This window comes from Cynocephalus volans, chromosome 8 (genome assembly GCF_027409185.1).
Source record: "Cynocephalus volans isolate mCynVol1 chromosome 8, mCynVol1.pri, whole genome shotgun sequence".
In the NCBI taxonomy this organism is placed as follows: Eukaryota; Metazoa; Chordata; class Mammalia; order Dermoptera; family Cynocephalidae; genus Cynocephalus; species Cynocephalus volans.
In genome coordinates this window covers 53367550-53391171 of record NC_084467.1, presented here as the reverse complement: position 1 = coordinate 53391171, position 23622 = coordinate 53367550, and the positions used below count along the sequence as shown (strand labels likewise).

Here is a 23622-nt window from a genome sequence, read left to right as displayed (position 1 = left end):
GATTTACTGCATTTCTTTAAAAGACAGTGAACCTATTTTAATACACTATGAGGGGTCTTCAGAAAGTTCATGGAAGGGTTTGTATTATCTTTTAATTCAGTTTTTCTATGAACTTTTTCAAGTACCCTCATATTTCATCCTGCATCATTTGACTTCATAAATAAACCATATCAAACATTTAGTCCAAATTATTTTGTAGCTAAATGAAGCATCAGTTTTAAAATTCATACTTCAGGTTTTCACATGTACTCTGAACTGACTGGATTTTAGTTTTGAGATTAATAATATTATAGTATTTAAGAATTGTACATTTATCAGTCCTTTGTATTTATTTGAGTTTAGAATTTTAATAAGAAAACTAGTTTTTAAACTGGGGAGTTGTGAAATTAACCCACATGATGATTTTTGAAATAAAAGCCTCTTTGTAAGTTTTTTTATTTAAAAAAGTTATTTAAAAATTCACCCATTGGTTATAATTTAGATTGTGACCATCTATAATTGATTACCACATCACAAAATATATGAACAAATGATATCATAAGCAGTTTGATTGAGAAAGGTAAATTATGTTCTTTGAGGTGATGTGATGGTATGTTTAATCTTAAATTGATAGTGACTTTAAAATAAAATCTATTTCTTAAGCTTTCTGCTAAGGATTTAATAACAGATTATTAAACCACATTATCTTGCGATGAGTATAATGTTTAATTTATTGGCTTTTAAATTTGCCTCAGTTTGTTAAAAGCTTTCTGAATCTGTTGGATGGACCAACATTTTGGTTGACTTGATAGAGTATAACCTTCCATTTTGAGACTTCCAACATATTCCTCTTCTCCTCTCTGGCTTAGATTTTGCTCTTGGTTTGTTATATTTACCATTTAAGTTATTTTCTCCACATACATTGTGCCACCACCAGCCTCCTAAAGAAGATAGATATGCAATTTAATGGATGTGAACTCATATCAGTTACTGTTATATTTCCCTATGAGTATATCTTCATTTCTTATATATATTATAGTGTTATAAATGCATGTATCCCAATTTTAAATAGAGGTACAATACCTAGTTGAACTATAATTAACACTTTATTATGACAGTTAAGAGATCTTTACCTGTAAAGAAAATACTTATTTGGGATTAGAATTTTAATGAGTTGACGTTGTAGATAATGACTAATACTGTTGGAAGATATTTTGAAGATATGAAAATAAAGTATTGGTATTAGAAAAAGGATACCTGAATAACTTTCTGGACAGTTGAAGTGTTCTTTTGCTTTGTGATCCCACGTAGAAAACACCAAATATTTATGTTCCGGGAGTGCATTGGGGACATTGCCAGTAATCTCAGTAAGGTGTAGCGTATAGTTGGTTTCGTGATTTCCCAAGTGAAAAGAATATTCAATATAATGCTTGTTGTCTTTCCAGTCTTCTAGCTCAATTCGTAAAATGTAATTAGATTGCTTCACTATGGAGTATATCTTCTCTAGGCCCAACCAAAATTCTCCTGAAAAAATAAGTGTTAAAAATCTGTAGATTGTGGGCTGACCCCGTGTCGTACTCGGGAGAGTGCGGCGCTGTGAGCACAGCGGCGCTCCTGCCGGGGGTTCGGATCCTACATAGGGATGGCCGGTGCGCTCACTGGCTGAGCGCGGTACAGACGACACCACACCAAGGGTTGCGATCCCCTTACCGGTCACGAAAAAAAAAAAAAAATCTGTAGATTGTTAACTACAGATTGAGCACTGACAGTTTTTTTGAGTGTTTTTCATTAGTATAGTGAGTTGTTTTAGTCTTGACTCCCTTGGTCATTTTAGAGTCTCTTAAAATATTTATTTTTATTAGCACCGCACTCTCCCGAGTGAGCCACGGGCCGGCCCTAAAATATTTATTTTTAGAACAGTTTTATTGAGGATAGTTACATGTACAAAAAAATGTTTAAAAATATTAATAGGCCTGCATAAAAATCTGATTATCCTTTCTACAGTGGGTATTATGAGACATGTATCACATATGAAACATATTAGACTATTATAGATGTTTTTAGATCTGGTCATTGGTAGAATAATATCTCATTTATAAGTCCTTATATATACCAGCTTTTCTAGTACCTATTTATTAATACTCATATATAGACAAGAGATTTGTTAAGTAGTCCCAGAAACTTTGATAATAGTGATGTACTTTTCCTCAAATATAAACCTAAACTTTGGTTTTTGCTTGATATTTGTGTTTTCGTTGTAGGAAAAAGGAATATATTCCAAAAAATTTTTAAATTGAAAAACATGGTTCTTAACTTTTCTCTGTAATTAAAAAAATTATTTTTATTTGGAACTAAAAACATAAATAACATAAATATAAATAGGTCATTCTTTATTACAATCCTTAATAAAAGTGCTTAATATTAAGTGCTTTTATAAAAGGACTTAATAAAAAAAAAAAACGTTGTAATTTCTTATTGCTCTTCAGTTAGTAGGAAGCTTCATTTTAATGATTGCTGGTAAATGCAAGTACAAATGGCTTACTTTCTTATTAGGAATAAATGAGTATTTTGGACTTAACTGTCAGCCTTTTATTGTGGGGTTATACTTATCCTTAAAGAATATTTGGAACCACAAAACATATCACTAGTTAGGGATTTAACTACAAAACAAAACAAAACAAAACAAAATGTGGGTGTGGGTTTGTGTGAATAAATATACATACTTGCGTTTGTGTTTTTGTGTATTAAAAAAAAAAAGAAATTAGTCTTGTCAGCACACCTTAAAAGAACTATAATTTCATTAGGAATGTGCAACAAAAGAATCAATGTTAACTATTCATTTAACAATAACACTTATTGTGCAGAAGAAATAATGCATTTACCAACATTAGAAGATGAGATCTCTCATGGCAAATACGTGAGCTTTGTGGACTCCAGTATAATTTGGCTTTCAACCCACATCTCTTAAATTTCCTTATAAATTATATGAAAATTATATGCACAAAGATTATTTTGTAAAAATATTATAACATTAGCATGTTCCTTTTTTAAAAATAGTTGGGATTCATCCTACAAAAGTGCCTATGGAGTCAGGGACAGAAGATGGCCCTAAATGTGGAAGTGATATCAGAAGGCATTTTCAAACTCTGAGAAAAATAAAGAGTGCAAAGTATTAACATTTTTGTTTGCTATGAAAAACATAGGCAAAATTTGAAAGTAAGGCAAAAAGTTGGGTACTGTGTCCCTTCAGTATCATATTGGGGTGATAGCCATCCAAGGATTATCCAGGAAAGTGGTTCTCAAGCTTCACTGTGCATTCAGGATTATATGAAGGACTTACTAAATCACAGATTGTTGGATCAAACATTCTGATTTCTGTAGATCTAGCACGGGATCTGAGAATGTTCATTTCTAACAAATTCCCAAGCGAAGTAGATGCTGCTAATCCAGGAACTACAATTTCAGAATCACTGATAGGAGAAGATACCTACCAAGACTTACTGTAAACTATTAAAGTTCTCAGGCATTAATTTGTAGGCTTTTTGTTCAGTAAAAATAGAAATAACTCCTGTCCAGTGAAACAGATAACACTAAATATTACTGCCTATAAGACAGTACCAGTTTTGTGTCTTCCGCAACCATCTTATCTGAACATTTCTGTGTGTGTGCACGCATGTGCACGTGCTCACATGGATGTATAATAGTTCCTCAAACGCTTCTTGAACTGGTCTTAACATTTTATTGGTTCCATTATGAATAAGTGCGTTCAATGACTATTTGTTATACACGTTTATATTATGAGAGTCATGATTTTACTTTTGTGAAAATTATACTATAACACATTTGAATAAATCATTTTTGACTGAAAAAGAAAATTTTAATGGTCAAATAGTAATGAGTTTAAAAATTTGATATAATGATGTTTTCTACATTATCACTGAGTACTTGTACATCATTCATGGATTTTTGTCATATGCTTTTTTGATTTTAAAAATCTGTTTTTATTTTTCTTGTTTTATATTTATGAACAAAATAGAATAATTTGTATTGAGCTAACTAATTCATTTTAAGCCACACATTCTATAGTATAGTTATAATATTTAAATAATTGAAATTTAGAAATTTGAACCACATATATGACAATTTCCTTGTCTCTTCCACCCTCCGTTAATTGATATCCAAAATGTTAATAAGAGAATTAATTAATTAACACCCAAGATGTTAATAAGAGAATTAATTCCTAGTTAGTGCTAGGAATGGTTTTCTTTGTAGCTTGCTCATAGCACTTAGCACTTATCAAAGCACATAGCACTTTATCAAAATTGTCTAATAATTATAACTATAAGCCATTGAATTAAATTGTGATAAGTATAATTAAGAACAGACATGTAATTGTGATAGGTATAATTTAAATAATAATGACAGTTGTAATAAGTGTAATTACTAACAAACATGTAATTATTTGTTAATAAGTTTTATTAAGGCTGGGACTATTTCTCCTTTATTGCTACATTCCCAGTACACACTCCATAATAGTTTCTCAATAAATATTTTTAATAAGTGAATGAATAATTGAATGAAATCACCTTACCATCAAGCCTCCCAAAACCATATTTGTAGTTCTCCCAAGTTTCATTGAAGTTTTGTGATCCATCTATTCGGTGTTGAATTACTGTCCATGGACTACCTGAATATAAGGAAATAAATTGTGTATTTTCAGTAGATTGATGTTGACAGATGTAAGAAATACTATTTTTTTTTGTTTGGTTTTAATTGGTGGCTATGAAAGATAGTTTATTAATATTATAGTAATACATTTTGTTATTTATTATGGCCCCAAAAAGTGAAGGGCAACTAATGGATATTAGCAAAACTTACTGACAAGAGTCACTTCATATTATTTTACAGAGGAAATGGAGAATGTTGAATGAATACATAAATAAACAAGGTAAATATAAGTACTAGATTTATATTAATACTCATTGTATATGTGAGGGTACTTCAAAAAGTTAATGCAAGGGCTGGCTAGTTGGCTCAGATGGTTAGAATGTGGTGTTGATAACACCAAGGTCAGGGGTTTGGATCCCCCTACTGGCCAGCCACCAAAAAAAAAAAAAAAAAAAAAATTAACAAAAAGGTTTGTGGAAAAATAGAATTAAAAGATAATACAAATCTTTCCGTGAACCTTTTGAAGTACCCTCGTATATGCAGAACAAAGATAAAATAGTTTGTCTTGCTAATAGGTAGTGAGTAACTTGAACTGCTGTCCATTTTCTCCTTAGGCAGGTTTTTTTTTTTTTTTTTTTTTTTTTACCTGATTTAACATCACAGTAGACATTAAAAACTTGAGAGTTGCTGGGTCTAATGGTATATATGCCACTTGTATGTTCACCTCTGTTATAAATGGTGGTACAATCAGCAGGAATGCCTAGGATCAACAAAATGTTATTACATAAGATTTAGTAATAGGAGTGAAATCTTTGGAGCTTGAGATTTTACTTGATATTTCATGGAATTGTGGTGAACATAGCTATTTCCTGTATTGTTTATGCTAAAAAATTTTCACTAGATGGCATGTTATGCAAAGAATATAAAAATAGTTATTACCAACTGATTTCTTTTAAAGAAAAGTGATAAGTGTTTTGAACACTTTTTTTTTTTGCCATACATAGGAAGAATATAAAGTGGCTAAAATACATATGAAATAGTACAGTGCTTGTACGTAACAGATGGTCAACAGATACTTATATATATTGAAAGAGTGAACATACATGAAGAAAACTAAGTAGCAGAAATCTCTTTACGAATTATGTAAAAAATAAATATTTTGAGAGTATATCATTTTATTAAGTTTGGCTGGGAATGGAGACTTTGTTCCCTGCAACTTTTGTTTTGCTTATGAAAATTTTTAAACAAACCAGAAAGTGGAAAGAATTGTTGAAGAAAATACCATAATCTTTCGGTCTCCATTCAACAATTAACATTTTGCCGTGTTTGCTTTATACACACCCTCATGCAAACATAATGACCCTTAATCCTTGAAATATTTCAATATGCATCTCTTAAACATGAGGTCATTCTCTTCCATAACTGCAATACCATTGTTACATCTAAGAAAATCAATAATCATTTTATATCATCTAATATTAAGTCCATATTTATATTTCTCTGATTATCTTAAAAATGTCTTTCATAGGGTTTAAAAAAAACAACAACCCAGGATCCAATTTTGGTTGGCACATTATATTTGGTGAATATGTCTCTTTATTCTTTTAGTCTACAACAGGCCTGAGAATGGGAATTTCAAGAAGAAAATCCAACAAATTATCTTACCATCATGTTCTACATTTTTTGTTTCATTCAGCTGAAGAAAGGGAGTAGTTCTTGGTGCTCTTGGCTTGGAAGGAAGAGAGTTTTCTGTAGGTTCTTGAATATCAGTCCTTCTGAGCTGATAAAATAATGTAAATCTCCTTTTAAAAAATGATGCTGAATATATAATTAGGGGAAATTTGCATAAGCATATCAAAAGTACAGTTTATATTCATCTTATCTTTCAGAACATAATATATTATTGCTTTTGATGTTAAGAAGGATAAACAGTGAATCCAGATCATACCGATTACCTGTTCTCAAAATATTTAATCAGGTACATTATTTAATGAGTTAAAAAAAAAAAAAAAAAAAAAGAACAAGGCCAAAAAAACCCCAAACTCACACCAGCATTGGTTAAATAACGGAGCAAGGCCAAAAGCAAAGACATTGCTTTGCTTAGAATATTTTAATATATGAGGCTACTTTTAAATATTAGTGGGAAAGTGGAATTAAAAGATAATATGAATCTTTCCATGAACTTTTTGAAGACCCCTTGTATTCTTATTTATATGAATAGGATATATTTAAAATTCTGCTCAGTAACACAGGCAGATTTTAAATGTAATAATTCTTAGTTGTAGGCCTTATTGATTCTCAGACCTGCCATAAAGACATAGCACAGAATTTGAACATTGTTGCTTTCTTGATAATTTTTGACCTGTAAACATATCTTAGATGTTGGCAGGTTTATTTGCTTACTTTCAATATATTCAATATTTCACTGTTAGTTCCCCAATAACATTTTATTTTTATTTAAAATGTGTTGGTTTGCAATTTATTGACTGATAGCTTTTTTTATTGGTGACGAGAAAAACAGAATATATAACATCTTACATTGTTAGTGTTAGTTTTTTGATGCGGGCATAAATGGCATTTCCTAGGACCTAATTTATAAGGATCTGTTGTAAAGTCCACTTACTGGGTGTTAGTCATTTCTAAGTAACTCTGGGATCCTAAAGTCACTTAACTTTTTAGAGTTTTGGTTTCTTAGTTTAAATATGAGGAATTGGGGCCGATCCCGTGGCTCACTCGGCTGAGTGCAGCGCTGGGAGCGCTGAGGCCGCGGGTTCGGATTCTATATAGGGATGGCCAGTGCGCTCACTGGCTGAGCGCGGTGCGGACCGACACCAAGCCAAGGGTTATGATGCCCTTACCGGTCACAAACAAACAAACATATATATATACACAAACAAACAAACATATATATATATATATATATATATATATATATATGAGGAATTGGATCAGATGATCTAAGGCTTCTTCCAACCCAGAAATTCCTTGTTTTGATTTCTTCATACATTTTACTTTTGACAGAATATATATCATATAATAGTGCCTTTGTGAGCCATTCAAGTATTGACTTACCTGATTTTCGATTTCTTTTATTTGACTATGCTGTTGGTTTAATTGTTTATATTGTTCTTCCACCGTCTGTAGAAGGTCTTTGATGCTATTATCTTGCTGTTCTACAAAAGTCTGGACATAGATTGTAGGTTGATTAAAAGTTTCATCTTTCTTTTTTGTTAAGTCTGTTATTTCCTATAACACTTTGACTCTAATTTTTTAAAACTAATAGTGATTTAGAAAAATGAATGTTGGCAATCGTTTTCCCTTGTATGCTTCTTTAAATAACAAATACTTTTGTTCTTTTTTATTTTAAGTGTACCATCCCTAAAATTTTATTTTCTGAACTTCAATTAAAAGAAAAAAAAATCCCACAGTATTTTAATAGTAATAAATCTTTACCATTTACTATGTTACCTTTATCCATTTTAAACATGGGAGAATAGTTTTAAATTTAAATTTTTTTAGCTTTTTACTTACCTTCAATAATTTGCAATAATGTAAAAATTTAGTGTTTTAAATTTTATTACTTAGCTGATGTGTAATTTTAATATGAAATATAAAGTGTAGTTGTTTTTATATGTAATGTTAGGGAAACAAAAACCAATTTGAAATTATAGTGGGAAATTTCTGGAGGCTATGTTTCTTGAGAAAAATAAAGTATTTCAATAATGCAACAAGGTATTTTAAATATCATGTTTTATAATTTTTTTTTTTTTTTTTTCTAAAGATCAACATAGAAAACATAGTCATGAACCCTCTGGTTTCTACTTACTTTAAGTGAAGTTACTTCTGGGTGTTGCTGAATTTCAGGTTGATTTTGAATTAAATTAGTTAATTGCTCCTCCAAATATCTCACTTTTTCTTGAAGCAGAATTTTTTCTTCTAGGAGACTTTCAAGTTTTGAGTTGAGTTCAAGTGACATATTCTTCACCTCTTCATTTTTGACTTGTAGTTTGGATGTAGTTCTTCTCAGTTCCTTTTCTTCTTCTTTGATTTCATTGGCTTGCAGTGATAGATCATAAAAAGACTGATCAAATATGCTGAGTTTTTGAAATATGTCATTAATTTGGCCTTTAGTCTTATGGACAAAGTCTTTAAGACCATGTCCCAGCTGAAGGAGACCATTGGCTAAAATTTTTACATCGTCTAACATAGCAAATCTTGATTTTGGCTCTGGAGGTATAGAATCAAATGATGAATTGTTTTGGTCAGTTCTGGAGGAAATAACTAGAGGAGCAATAAAAAGAAAGAGCTTAATTGTGTACATTTTTATCCTAATTATTCAATTTCAAGCGATTTGGAACTGCTTTTGTTCTGCAAACAGACCTAGACTTCTTAACTCTATATATACTACTATTTGCCACATAAACTTGGTAAGGCAGGTGAATATAGTTAATCATTAATCTCTGTTAACTTGCACAAATGTAACCTACATTTAGTTAGATCAATGCTAACAAATTCAAAGAAATGAGCAACTAAATAGGTGATTTGAAATTGTTACTGTATTTAACTTTGCTATATTATAAACTGTACTGTCAGTGTTATGGGCTGTACCTATTTTTAAAATCTCATTTTGATTTTTCATGACTTTAAAAGAGATTTACAAGTCAAAAACAGACTTTTTTGATGGGTAAATTCATTATTAAAGTTAAGGAAAAATGAATTAAGTATGCATTTCCCAAATTGTGTTTTAGTTCTTTTGGAAACAGTGACCCATCCCCCAAAATGCCTTCTCTGTGAAGTCTTCGTCTACTCCTTCAGGTGGTTAATGGCTCTCAATGCTGTATTCCTATGTTAGTCTGCGTAAGCTAACATAGTTATATGTTCCTTATTATTTGTCACTATAATTATTTGTTAGTACGAGGATACTTCAAAAAGTTTGTGGAAAAAGGTAATTAAAAGATAATTAGAATCTTTCCATGAACTTTTGAAGACCCCTAGTATGTCTTTTTGCTTTACATTATATGTCTTAATTATTCTAGTACATTATCACAAAATCCCAAACATAATAAGTATCATTAAAGAAATTTCACCCCCTTTCTCCATTATGTTCTATACCTCTATGTTTTAAGCTCTTTTCCATATGCTCATGAAGGATCAATATATATGTGGTCTTCTAAAGTCAAACTAGTGAACAGCATGATTCTGGAAAGAGACTGCCTGAATTGGAATACTGTCTCTGCTAAGCTTCAGCTCTGTGACCCTTGGTCAAATTACTTAGCTTCTCTTACCTCTGTCTTCTCATTTGTCCATTGAATATAATACTTATGTTAAAGGGTTGCATAAATATTAAAAGTTAATATTTTCAGAGCACTTAGAACATTACCTGGTGTATAGTAAGCACTACAGGGTACTATAATGAGCTATTTTTTGGTAATTAGAAACAGTGCATTTACATCCATAGTATAGTATTTTATTGGTGAAAATGATCTAATCTCATATTAAGATCATGTGAATTGGGAAATTTTGCTAGAATCTAGGTTTTCTGAGTTTTGGTCTCTTGGATCTTGGTAAGAAACTGTCTTTTGATTAGTCTCTGTATACTTTTTCTTAAGTGTCCAATACAGAACCATATAAATATTTGTTTGTGGCAGAAATAAAGAACACAAGTAAATAAAAATACACAGGTATTTCCACTAATGTAAAAGAAAAGCAAAAAAATTTTCTTACTCATTTTCTTCTTAACCTTTGGCACTGGTACATGTTCTGGATTTATCAAAGTGTATATTAAACTAGAAAAGAAATTCAAATTTTCTCCTTTAAAGGGAAAAGTTACAATTGTGATCATTGGTCATGTAGGGTATATTTCGAAACTTCTCTTATTAACTAAGCTGTCAGCTGAGTTATTGACCCTGATATTTCATTTACCTGCTAGTTGAGGGAGAATTTAGATGGGCAGCTTCTCTCTCCTATTACATTATATGCTATTTATTGGCAAGACGTGTATCTGTTTTTAATTTATATTCCTTACAGCACTTTAGTGCAATGCCTTACACATTGTTTAAACAACAAATATTTATTAAATGAATCAGAGAATGACAAAGTCATAATGTATTGGAGTTTCCCAAGTGTAAAACTTGTATAGAGTAGATGCTCACCCCTTTTTGATATATCAGTTCTTTTTATTAGAGAAGGGAATTTGAAGAGAATCCCCTTCTAATGCATGGAAGTAACTGCACACTAATACCAAAGAAAGGCTGTGTTTAAGAATTTCCTTTCATGTTTGATATATTAGAATACTAACACTTTTTGCACAATTTAAGCAATTTCTTATGTAACTCTGACAAATTGGAGGCAATGGTTACATATTAGTTTATCGTATATTGTCTCTGAGTAGAAATATCTGAATAATTTTTTCTTATAGTGGTTTGAATTACATTATTGAATATAATTAAAGTAAGTAATTTGCCTAATTATAAGCTGGCAGAAGTGTGTCAGCATGGGAAAATGTAATGAGAGTAATTTTATAAATGATTTTATGTCTACCCTTTCATGCCTTCTGTCTGAGTATACATTGTTAAAGGCAGAATCTAATCTTTGCCTGAACTTTTGAATCTTTGCTTGAACTTGTGCCTATTTAAATAGAACCTGATCAAATATAACCAGAAACATTATAAAAATTACAAAGTTTTATGCCAAAGAAGATAAACTCTTAAGCAAAGTTAGGCCCTAATTTAAGGATTCCTAGTTTTTAAGAACCAATATACAAAAAAACTTCTTAGCTACATAAAATTTTAGGACATTTGGAGCCTAAACTGTTTAAATTCGAAGCTAAGCAAAGTCCTTTATCCTCCCCCAGGTTGTGCAATTTTACAGAGATAAGATTTCCAAATAAAACACAAGGTATTTTGGCTCTTTTGTACATAGTATCTCTTTAATTTCTTCCTTTTTAACTGTGATAATTTGTTTTTGAAATAATATGTTTGGTAGAAAGATTCTGAGTAACTGAGAAAAACACATTTATAAATAGAAATGTTTATATTAAAATAAAAAATAATGCCAGGAAATATATTAGCTCCCTTTTCCTCTCCTTGTCCAGAACTGCACTGTCCAGTGGAAATATGTGAGCTACATATGCAATTGAAAATTTTTAATAGCCCCATTAAAAAAGCTAAAAAGAAACGGGTAAAATTAATTTTAAAAGTATATTTTATTTAATATAATATGCTGAAAATTATCATTTCAACATTTGATCAATGTAAAAGTATTAATTCGATATTTTATATTTTTTATACTAAGTTTTCAAAATATGAGTAATGGGTACAAAACTGTGCTGTCTGCCCTAAGTGAATCATTGTGCCGTATATGCATATATTGAAACAACACAAGGTACCCCACAAATGTGTACAAGTAAATATTAAAATAAAAGCAAAACAAAACTTGTTGTGTATTTTGTACTTACATCATATCTGAATTAGAAGAAGTCACACTTCAGGTGCTTAGTAGTATCACACTAGACTATCTTATTGGACAGCAAAGATCCTGAAGTTGAGTAAGCTTTGAAGAATCATTTTATTTATCTTAATTTTTTTCATGTTCATTATTAATAAGTGTTAAGTTGTTTTAATGCTAAAAGTACTTTTGAAAACTTATATTTCAAAAACCCGTAAAAAACAAAAAGCTTGACTCTTCACTATTGACATTTTGGGGTCTGTTATACCAGACCCTTGAATGACTAGCTAAAATAATTTTTTGAACACAAGTGAGATCGAGTTATATGTAGCTCATGTTCTGTAAATATAAATCATTCAAGACCTTAATATTTTAAAATTCATTTCTCTATGAGTGCGTCTGAAAATTCATCATATCCTTTTTAATGGCTGTTCAATCTTCTATTATGTGGGTGAACCTTAATTTAATCAGCTCCCTATTAACGATCATTTAAGGCATTTTCAGTTTTCTAATTATAAACAATATGCATTAAAATATATCCTCATATATGTGTGTAAATATTTTCATATAAGTTCATAGATGTTGACTTTTAAATTATTATTCCTTTTGTCAGATTGTTCTTCAAAAGGGTTGTACTAATTCACAGCCCTGCCAGAAGTATATGTACAAGAGTCCCATATACATTTACCAATGCTTTGAATGAAAAAGACAAAAAATATTGATAAATCTAGTAGGCAGGTATATATCTGTAGTCATGTGCTGCATAACCTTACAGTCACCAATGGTCGAACTGCATATACTATGGTAGTCCCATAAGATTATAATGGAGCTGAAAATTTTCTGTTGCCTAGTGTGACATCGTAGACATTGTAATGTCAAAGCGCAACACATTACTCACACGTTTGTGGTAATACTGGTGTAAACAAACCTACTACAAAATATGTTGAGGAGGAGTGCCTTACTTATCAATGGAGTGACCCTTCTAAAGGTAGGTCAGACCTTTTAGATGGAAAGCCAAGCATTTGGCACATTAGGTCTGACCCCAGGTGGAAGGGTTGAAACTTTAGAATTCTTGCATTTTTAAATGACTCCCACCCATCCCCATAGCAAAATAATACTTAATAACAGTTAGCTAACACTTACTGAGTGCTTGCAGAGTACTCAGCACAATCCCTACCTATAACTTAATTTTTATAACTTTGTGGGGGTAGTATTATTTTAATCCCTGTATAACAGATGAGGAAAGTGAGGCACAGAGAGACTTATTAACATAAGTAGAGGGCCCATGCTTATGCACCTGGTGGCCACTGTAGATATTAGGAAAATTCATGCTTGTTCCCTTTCCTAACATACTTTTGCACAATAATGAAACCTCCTGACAACACATGTCTCAGAACTATCCCCATTGTTAAGCTACACATGACTGTAATTTGTTTTCCTGGCCATCTGTGTTGCTGTCTTTGTGAATTACCTGGGAATGTATGTAATTCCTCCTGTCCCCTCTCCTTTTTTTTTAAAGTTTGTCTCTTTCTGACTAGTTTTAGAAATTATTTACATATTACGAATACTAATTCTTTGTCATATAAATAAAAGTGTTTTTCCAATTTGCCATTTTTCTTCCACCTACATTTATGGTATCACGTGCTATGTAGAAGCTTTAAAATTTGGCTTTATGATTTTTTTTGGCTTGTGCTAAGAAATGCCTTTCTCATCTATAAAATCTGGTCTCTTTAAAGCTCTTCTAGTATTTTTATGGTTTTATTTTTATTATCTAAGCCTTTGATTAATCTGGAACTTATTTTGATGTGGTGGTGAAATATGAATTCATCTTTTTTTCCCTAAACAGCTTAGTCAACTACTTCAACATTTTTCATTAATCTGCCTTCTCCTTGCTGACTTAAAATTTATTTGAAGGAGCATCTTAAATTCAAAGTAAAGACTTACTAGGTTTATTTGGGAATTTATTATTGAAGTTAGTAATGAAATGGAAAAGAATCTAGATTCAATTGCATGACTTTCACCTGCAGACAAGTTGATTTAAAATTGTACTGATTATATTGGAATTTAAACATAGTTTATAGATAATGTTCAGTCAGTTCCCATTTAATCTGAAATCTAAACTCTCAGAAGCGTTACTATATTTCTGTGTGCATTCTACACCATTCATTCATTCATTCAGTAAATATGATTTAGGCATTGGGTATAGCAGATAAGGTCCTTGCCCTCATGGAGTTTAGACTCTCTACAGGAGATGTAAAAAACAAGAAGTAATATATAAATGAAAAAGATACAGGTACGCATCGCTTAAAAATGGGGATATGTTCTAAGAAATGTGTAATTAGGTGATTTTGTCATTGTGTGAACATCATAGAGTATCTGTATACAAACCTACATGGCTTTTAGGCTACAAACCTGTACAGCATTTGTAAGCAACTGTAAGCAATTGTAACAGTATTGGTGTACCTAAACACATCTAAACATAGAAAAGGTACAGTGAAAATATTGTATTATAATCTTATGGGACCACTGCTGTACATGCAATCCATCGTTGCTCAAAGTCATTAAGTGGCACATCACTGTAATTATAGAATGTGTAAGAGTTGTGAATGAAATAAAGTGATGTGGTGGGGGTGAGGTAAAGGTGAGGCTTTCCTACATTTGAAAGATGGAAACATTTTCAGTCATGTCCATGACGACAAAGCTAAGACAGTAGTAATCCTAATACAGAGATTTCGGAGGTGGGGAGCAGGGGCAGGGGGCGGGGAGTGATGGTGTGTTTTGCTTTTCTTTGTGTTTTGCATGTCTATCTAGTTTGCAAATTTCTCATGAAATTTGTGGGCAGATTCTTTAATCCCAAGCCCTCCTATGGGCTGTAGTTCATTCTATGCTCACAGCACTTATCATCTTACATTATAATTATTTGCTTGTCTGATTTCCTCTCTAGACCATGAGTTGTATGAAATTAAGAACTTTGTCTTTTACCTCTGTATTCTCAGTATCTACCACACTGTGGATATTTCTGTCCCACTAGACTGTATGTTCCTTAAGACCAAGGAATAGCTTCTTAATCTTCTGTTTCCCTAGTGCCTAACACAATGCCTGACGTTTGTTTGAGTACCACCGACTCTTCTTCATTTCTTTAGTACTACAGGGTGTATGCTTATTGTAAAACATACTTCCATCCTTTGTCATGGAAATTTTATTGCTTTTTCTAATTGTAAAAATCATATTTTCATTGTAAAAGAAGTCAAACAAAATAGAAAAGTATAAGAAAGAAACTAAAGCTATCACTCTTATTTTCCAGAAATATAACTTTATTCATTTTCTCTCTTTCTCTCTCCCTCCCCCGCACAGACCTCCACACCAACACAAACTATTTTCCACAAGTAGGAAAATGTCTCTATACATTCTACTCTGGAATCTGCTTCCCTCCCATCCCTGCTTCCCATCTAATATGCTAGGAATCTCTTTCCACACCAGTAAATACTGCTGAACATTGTCATTTTGGGGACTTCATAGTATTCCTTCTTATTAATGTATCTTAATATAATTAACCAATCTGGTGCTGATAAACATTTGTTTCTTTATAATTATGTGTAATTATTCTGTATTAGAAAAAAACATTGTAATGAATTATTTTGAACACACCCATTTGTACATGTGTGCAGTTCTCTCCTCAGGCTAGAGGTCGGTTTCTTGGGTCAAAGGGTGTGTTTATTTAAAATTTACACATTGTGCTACTGCCCCCTAGAAAATTTAGACCTATTTTCATTGCCTCAGCAGTTGATTGGCAGCGTTTTATTATACCCAAAATCTTGTTTATTAACTCCAAGCAGTAGTCTTCAGGTAAAAAAAACTCTTATTCTTTTTTTAGCCCTTTTTTGGGTGTCTTTTCTCGAATTATTTCTCTTCTATGTTAGCAGCAGGGACTATTAAAGTTTGTGTAACATGGAGATCATAAACCGGACAAAAAGTCAAATAAATGCAAAGAAGAATGTGATTGTCCCATAGTAACTATCTAACTCTGTTATACTCACCATATTGTAATGTGTTTTTGAACAATAATGTGGAATGTTATACCTCTGAAATCCTTGATCACATTTATACAAAAGCCACATTTATGAATGCCATTCTATTTATAGCTGCTTGGAGGAACGAAGATAATATTAGAACTGTTTTTTAACTTCTTAGTAATGTTTCAGTCCATACTCATTTATTTCCCAGAAGTCTCTTGTAGAAGAAAGATAGAGTTTTGAAGTCTGACTGACCAGTATTCTGATTTCAGCTTTGTCACTTACTTGGTCGTGTGTGAAAATCAATTAACTTTTCTGAGTCTAAATTCATCTGCAAAATTGGGATATATTTGATGGCTATGCATTTGAATGATTGCTCTAAGGATCATATAAAACATTGTATGTGAATATACTTAGCAGTGGCTAGCAAATATTAATAATTTATTATTTGTTCATTCTTTCTCTTGTGGCATTTAGTGAGTGATATGTAGTGGTTTTAGATATTTATTCACTATCATTCATACTATTGCTTTCACAGAAATCTTCTCTACATATACCCTCAGAGTCTTAATTTTGCCAATCGTCAAGGTTCTGCCAGAAACATAACAGTGAAAGTCCAGTTTATGTATGGGGAGGATACAAGCAATGCCATGCCGGTAAGAAATGTTCTTTACCTTTCCTATCCTTCAGAAGTGGTTCAAATCAACATTTTTTTGTATCACTCGGTTGGAAGCTCCAAATTGGAAACTGATGTGATCTTTTAAACCAAATTTCTAACTGCATCAATTCCTGTAAAGATAATAATGAATTTACTTAAAGACTAACTTATTTATTGAGGATTTGGTATATGCTAGGCACTCCCAGAGATACAAAGATGAATGAGACCTTGTAATCCAGAGACAAATGCATATAAATCTTAAATAGTGGCTTTCAAAAGAGGGTTAGATTAGTATCATTTAGGGAACTCTTATCAAAGTACACATACCTTTTCTCTACTTCTGGTATCTGTGATTCTGATTCTTCTCAACCCCATTAGAATACAGGCCAGGGAAGGGAGATGGGAGGTGATGAGTGGTAAGTGAGGTAGTGTTACAGTTAGAAAATGCTCTCCAGGTGATTCTAATGCGTATGGCTCTTCCCATCTTTGTTGAGAAACTCTGGCCTTAGTTCTCAATCTTGGCTCCACATTAGATTCACCTGAGGAGCTTTTAAAACTACCAGTGCCCAGGCTGAATCTCATTTGAGTTAAATCATAATCTCTGGGGATGGGAACTAAGTATTTTTAAATTTCATGAAAGGACTACATTTTGCAGCCAATATTGAGAACCAAGGTATGTGATAATTATTAAAAGATTGATATAGGGATTCAAAGGAATAGATGTTCAGAGGTAGGAGAGAATGGCTTACATAGGTAACAAGCAATCATCACATGAAAGAGGTACTTCTGTGCTAAAACCAAAGGTTGTTAAAATCTTAATGACAGTGGGTGTGGACAGTGGGGGAAGGAAAGCAATTCAGGTTGGAGAAGGTCCATGAACAGTAGTGAGTTGCCAGTGAACTAGAGCAATGGAAGATAGGTCTGAAATAGTAGTTTGAGGCCAGACTGGAGAGATTCTTGACTGCCCAAATTATAGTTGAGTATTTGTGGGACATTAATAAATGCAAGTTCCATGACAATAGATCTTTGGCTCAACTGAAGTAATTAACCTGGAATAGGAGTATGCTATTGCTGTAAATATTCGAACTCTGAGAACACTAGTGGAATGAAAATGAGCTAAGAATGGGTACATTGTTAACAGGGTCTTATTTTATCCTTCCATGTTTGTCTTTTTATTAAGTTCTTATTTTCCACTTAGTAAGAAAGATATTTTCTTCTTCCTTATTGCCTCGATTTTGTTAGTATTTATACATCTTGACAGCAGTGAACACAAATTATTCATCTTTGTATTCTCCTGTGGCAGCTATTATAGATCCTTGCATGTAATACATGCTCAATAAATATTTGTTGAATAAATGTAGAATTTATTTTTCAGTTTTGGAATTAGCATTTCATGTCTTTACTAACTCTTCATTTCTGCTGAAGGAGTGAATGTACTATCATAGTTGCTGAAAAGATAGTAAATTGTGAAAGTAGATACTTTGTCAGCCTATATGTGAATTGCCATATGAATTTGAGCTTATGACAAATGTAGTATATGTAAAATAATCTATTTTTATTGTTTGCCTAACAAACTCTTCCTTGTCTTAGCATATATACAGCCTCCTCTGTAGAGCCCCAACTGCACTGGTAGTTAGATCACTCCCTCTTTGGTGCTACCATAGCATCTTCTCACTTCTTTCATGGGCCTTATCACTTTAGGATTGTATGTTTATTTCTTTGTCTCACCTATTAGACTGTGAGCTCCATGAGGGCAGGATCATGTCTTACTCATATCTATATCTTGATGCCTAAGACAGTGCTTGACACATAATTGGTGTTCAATCCATGTTGCTGAATGATTAAAAACACGTCATATGGTCAAAGAAGGAACACTTTCCACTTTACATCATTCATGTTATGAAAATAAGTTATTTTGTGAAAAGTGATAGCTTCTCAGAGGGAAAAAAAGGTAGTTCATTCCTTTCATTTGTGTATTATTAGTTATGTGAAAAATACTATGTTTTTGTGTTTATGTGACTGGCTGCTTTGAAAGAGTATATAAACATGGACATAATATGTTTGCATTTTATAAAAAAATAAGAACTATTTAAATGGGTCCTAAGATAATTTTTTAATCCTATAATGCTGGTATGATAAAATTATAAACTTCATAATTCTAGCACTGGAACAACATTTTATAAACACATACTAAGGTATTAGCAAATTGATGAAATACAATTTATTTGGAAGAGTCATAATGATTACACTTTTACATGAATTTAAAATAAAAGGACCTGCTTGAAATGTTGCAAAAAAAAAAAAAAGAAACAAATACCTGCTACTATGTCCTTTTATTTAAGGATGTTGCCAATTAATCCCTTTAATAAGGGATAAACTTTGAGTTGTTTTGCCAGTTGTTCTGATGGAAGTTTAGTGACATGTCCATATACCTATTCATGCATTTGTCGAGGTGGCTAGCCAGACTTAAGAATTTAATCTATGGCTAAATAACATTGCAAGTCTATAACTGTTCCACACAGGAATTATGAGTTTAACATCATTAAGCCATTCATCTAATCAGCTGCCCTAATTAACCACAGTATTACTGTTAGAATTCAAGAGGCAGAATACAAGGCTGAGTTATTTTACCTCTAAACTTTCTCCAAAAGTAGTATTGTATTTTTTTTATGTGGTGGTTTTGTTTTTTTTTAAACAGATGTGTAAGAATGTAAGAATGGAGCTCCTCCTCCATTATACAATAGTTTGCAGGGAATACTAGAAGTAAAGGATACATAGCTTGACCTAAAGTAGAATTTTTTATATCATCTGTACATAATTTATATTTGACTTGCAGAATGACTGCTGTTTTAGTGGAGATGCCACCAGTTTGTATAGTAGATTTATGCTACCATTCTAGAATCATATTTCTTATATAAATTCCAAACAATATGCTATATCCAGTTCAAATATAAGTTCTTCACCTTCTTTAAGAAAAAGAAAAGAAATGTACCTTATTGCCCAATAGATATATATGTAATTGATAGAAACTTTTTGAATGTTTGAATGTCAGATGGGTCCGTCGTTGAAAAGAAATTTGTAGTTAAGCAATTGAACTTTTAAATGAACGTCAGTAGGCACATTGTCTTCAATGGGCTGATTTTGCCCATTTATCTCAACTAGTTATTAAATCAGACAAATTCTTACATAGATATGAAACATCCAGCATTTATTACAACAAAGTTTCAACATGCTGTTATTTGTTACAGGTAATCTTTGGTAAATCTAGCTGTTCAGAATTTTCAAAGGAAGCCTATACAGCCGTAGTATATCATAACAGGTACTGAATTCAAATATTTCTTTCAAAGTTACTCACTTCTCAGTGGCATTGTTAGCACTCACGTTAGTATGTTTACCAAATGCTTTGCTGCACTGAATGTGCGAAATTCAGGGCTGACATCAGAGTTATAATTTTCAATCTGTAGACACAGAGTCATTCTCCATAGATATCTCAAAGTCATTCTCCATAGACTTTGTACACAAAAACATCTTTTCTGTCAAATTCTCTGATCCTTTCATTTGTATTATATTGTGATTGATGATCATTGTGGCCTCTGGTCCTTTGGTCTTTCCCTACAAACTAAAACTTTGTAGTTTTAGTTAACTTTTTATTAAGCTTGAATCATTTAGTCAGGTAAATTGGTGGTATTCTCAATATCCAGTAATCCTTTGATTTAATCACTTTCCATTTTCCTTCCTTGGGAAATTGTTAACTTTGGATAATCTTTAATTCCTGTCTTCTTTTGGGGGGATTATTGAATGCCATTGGAGAAAATCACAAAATTGTACCAATTAGGGCTATTACAAATTGATATTATTGTATCATGTGATGGGGCTACAGCAATTCATTTTATCTTCTTTTTGCCCCACTGCTCTTCTGTAATCTTATTGTTATCATTTTTTTACAAGCCCTCTCTCTCACTTAGCTGTACTTAGAGAAGTTTTCCTCTAACACCTACTTTGCTGTTTGCTTTACTCTCAGCATTCCTATTTGGTTAAGACCATCCAACTTGAGGTCCATCAACTTCTCTACTCTTCACCTCAAGTTATCTCCATACTGATCTGCCTTTCCTTCTGTTTCAAATGTAGTAATGGCCCACTCCCTGCTCACTATGAATTTTTTCACTTCTTTCAAACAATGCTATCCAGCCTCTTCCAGAATACGACTCAATTATCCCTTCTCTTGTATCATTAGGATCCTGCTTCATTGGCTCCATCTCTCATTCTCAAAAAAGAAGCTTATGTTTTCCATTCTTAAAGAAAAAACACAAAAGTCTTTCCTCAGTGCTGTTGTATAGTATTTATTTTTCTTGCCCTCCTTAAAACTTTCTTCTTTCTCACCTTTATTTTATGGCCCTCAGTTTCTATCTTTTTGAATACTCTTTTTTTCTGTAGTAATTATCCTTTTTTCCACAAGTGTAGGCATTCTACACAAAACACTAATGCTTTTCCCTGAACCCTCTATCCTCTATATATTCTCTTCCTACATAATCTTGAATGTATCTCTCAGAGTTACACTGAATGAAAATGGTGCTACTTTAATGTTTAATGTGGCTCTTTATTTTGTTCTCAACTCTTTTATTTTGAGTCATAACCTTCCTTCTGAGATATGTACATATATTTTCAGTGGCCTATTAGACATATTCTTTTGGGTGCCCTGCTATCTTTTCAATTTCCATGTATCTATCCCTGACTCTTTCCCTCACCCTATTTCTGTCAGACTCTCTTTTTGTTAATGCTGCTACCATTTTCCTAGTTACTGGCTCAAAATTTAAGACATCTTCGCCTTCCAGAACTCTGTAATATCCAATCAGCTTTTAAATCTTGATGACTTTCTTTCTGCCTCATCATTAACTACTTCCTATGCTGACCTGTTTCTGGGCCTATATTGGATTTTTTTGACTATTATGATACTGACTCCTTTTATGTATTGAACACCTGCTCATTCCTTAAGGCCTGTATCAAATATCACCTCCTAAATGAAAATTCCCTGATCTCAAACTTGAGGTAACCTGTTCAACTCTGTTTTTGTAGCACTTAACCCTATATGCTGTATACCAGGGGTTGGCAAACATTTTCTACAAAGGACCAGGTAGTATATATTCTAGGCCTGTGGCTATATGGTCTCTTTTGCAACAGTTCAATTCTGCCATTGTAGTGCAAAAGCAGCCACAGACAATAAGTAAAGTTGCAAGTAAATGGGTGTGGCCATGTTCCAGTAAGACTTTATTTATGGACATTGGAATTTGAATTTCATATAATTTTCACATCTTGAAATATTATTATTGTTTTGATTATTTACCATTTAGAAATGTAAAAATCATTCTTAGTTTGCAGACTGTACAAAACCTGGCAGTGGATTAGAATCAGCCTGTGGGCTATAATTTGCCTACCCCTGTTTTATAGCATAGCTATTGATATATGTGTGTCTAATTTATATTTCTACTAAATTTTTTAGTAAGAATATAAATTTTTTCTATATTTGTCTTTAAAACCACCATAAAAGTAACACAATTTTTAGCCTAAAGAGGGGCAATTAAACCTACTTGTTGAATGATTAACTCTCTTAGATATTTAGTTTTCCACAAATGCCTTCATAAAATGTGATTTCAGGACAGAAATGAACTAAAACACTAAATGCCAGGAAAGATATTGATAAAGAAGGAATTAACTTCTAAAAGTATTTCAGTTTGTGGCTAGATCTTTATTTTTGTTGCTATCAGCATTAGTGGAATTAAAATGATGATACTGATACTGTCTGACATTACTGGTAAATTCATCTTTCTCGTAATTCAGTGATGATTGGTGAGATTGGTAATAAGGTGCATAGCATCTTTTTTTCCCACCAAATTTGTCAAGTTCTCAGAAGGCTAGCATTAGTTATCTTTCTTGTTGGTATTATTAAAGCTTAGTTCTTAATATTCTGTAATCAAATCTACACCTGTCAGTGTTTTTGAGGCTTACTTGAGATGGAAGGGTACGTGAACTATTAGTATCTAAGAAAAAACCCTAATTAGTATGGTAGGCTTAACTGTAGAGACAGGTGGAGCCATATTGTTTGGTTGCATTTTCGCTGAATATAATTCTGAGAGATACTAACTGAATATGGAAGGTTGCGATGCTAAGGTTCTGTCCCTTTTAAGTCTATATCATGATAGCAGCCGTGCTTTCCTATAAAGATGCTCCTGGGACCACTCAATAAATATTGAGATGAAAATACCATTGGTTTGTTCAAACATACTTGCTGGATTCTTATAGTGTTCGGGAGGTCTTCTAAACTGTGGGACAATTGCAATTTGTGGGTGTTCCCTGATTTTCTCATTTTTTCTTTTTTTAGCAGTCAGTCAATACTAGTCCATGTTTGGGTAATGTTTTTTATTTCTTTAACAATGGAATAATTCATGTAAGACATTCCAAAGAGAATCCAACTTGATATTAAGTTGTGTAAAGATACCTTTCCCCCCCTTTTTCACAAAAGGATAATACAAATTAGTCTTTAATATGAAACTGTACTCCTATAAAAGAGTAATGTTTTTCTATAGTATGGTTTTAAAATACACACTTATGAAAGTCATATTTTTTCTATGTAATGTGTGTCAGAATTGGCTCTAGATATAGAAGGCCCTAACCTAGTCTCCTCTTTTATACAGTTTCCAATCTAAAGAAGATCTATATGTCAAAGTGATTATTAATGAATTTTCAGAGAGTAGGATTACTCAGCCCATTAATAAAAATGGGATGAGAAATTTCAGAAACGGTGGCAGCTCCCTCATCTGGAAGTAGGATTTAGTTATTTAGAGATCAGAAAGAAAAGTACTT

General features: G+C 32.2%; 2 protein-coding genes across 7 annotated transcripts in view; one reads left to right on the top strand and one right to left on the bottom strand.

Annotated features, from left to right (window-relative positions):
* DOCK7 (dedicator of cytokinesis 7) overlaps nucleotides 1–23622 on the top strand; it is a 204200-nt gene that overhangs the window by 66255 nt on the left and 114323 nt on the right. For 5 of the 6 annotated variants that reach the window (XM_063106104.1, XM_063106103.1, XM_063106102.1 and 2 more), the window contains exons 15-16: nucleotides 16645–16762; nucleotides 20013–20083. In XM_063106104.1, the coding sequence (XP_062962174.1) occupies nucleotides 16645–16762; nucleotides 20013–20083 (189 nt within the window). The remainder of the gene's footprint in view (nucleotides 1–16644; nucleotides 16763–20012; nucleotides 20084–23622) is intronic. The other variant, XM_063106105.1, reaches the window with a different exon arrangement.
* Nucleotides 739–8968, bottom strand: ANGPTL3 (angiopoietin like 3). Its single transcript, XM_063103652.1, has 7 exons — nucleotides 8474–8968; nucleotides 7720–7830; nucleotides 6313–6427; nucleotides 5294–5407; nucleotides 4571–4666; nucleotides 1237–1503; nucleotides 739–920 (listed from the first exon to the last, which is right to left on the bottom strand). The coding sequence occupies exons 1-7, from the start codon at nucleotides 8966–8968 to the stop codon at nucleotides 739–741; spliced, it is 1380 nt and encodes a 459-aa protein (XP_062959722.1).

What these genes read in the sequence shown, in the direction of transcription:
- ANGPTL3 (XM_063103652.1), bottom strand. Translation starts at nt 8,968, where the DNA reads ATGTACACAATTAAGCTCTTTCTTTTTATTGCTCCTCTAGTTATTTCC. An exon ending in AAAAAATGTAGAACATGATG is followed by an intron (nt 5,408 to 6,312) that starts GTAAGATAATTT and finishes TGTTGATCCTAG; the next exon opens with GCATTCCTGCTGATTGTACC. An exon ending in TGGTTTTGGGAGGCTTGATG is followed by an intron (nt 1,504 to 4,570) that starts GTAAGGTGATTT and finishes TTATTTTTTCAG; the next exon opens with GAGAATTTTGGTTGGGCCTA.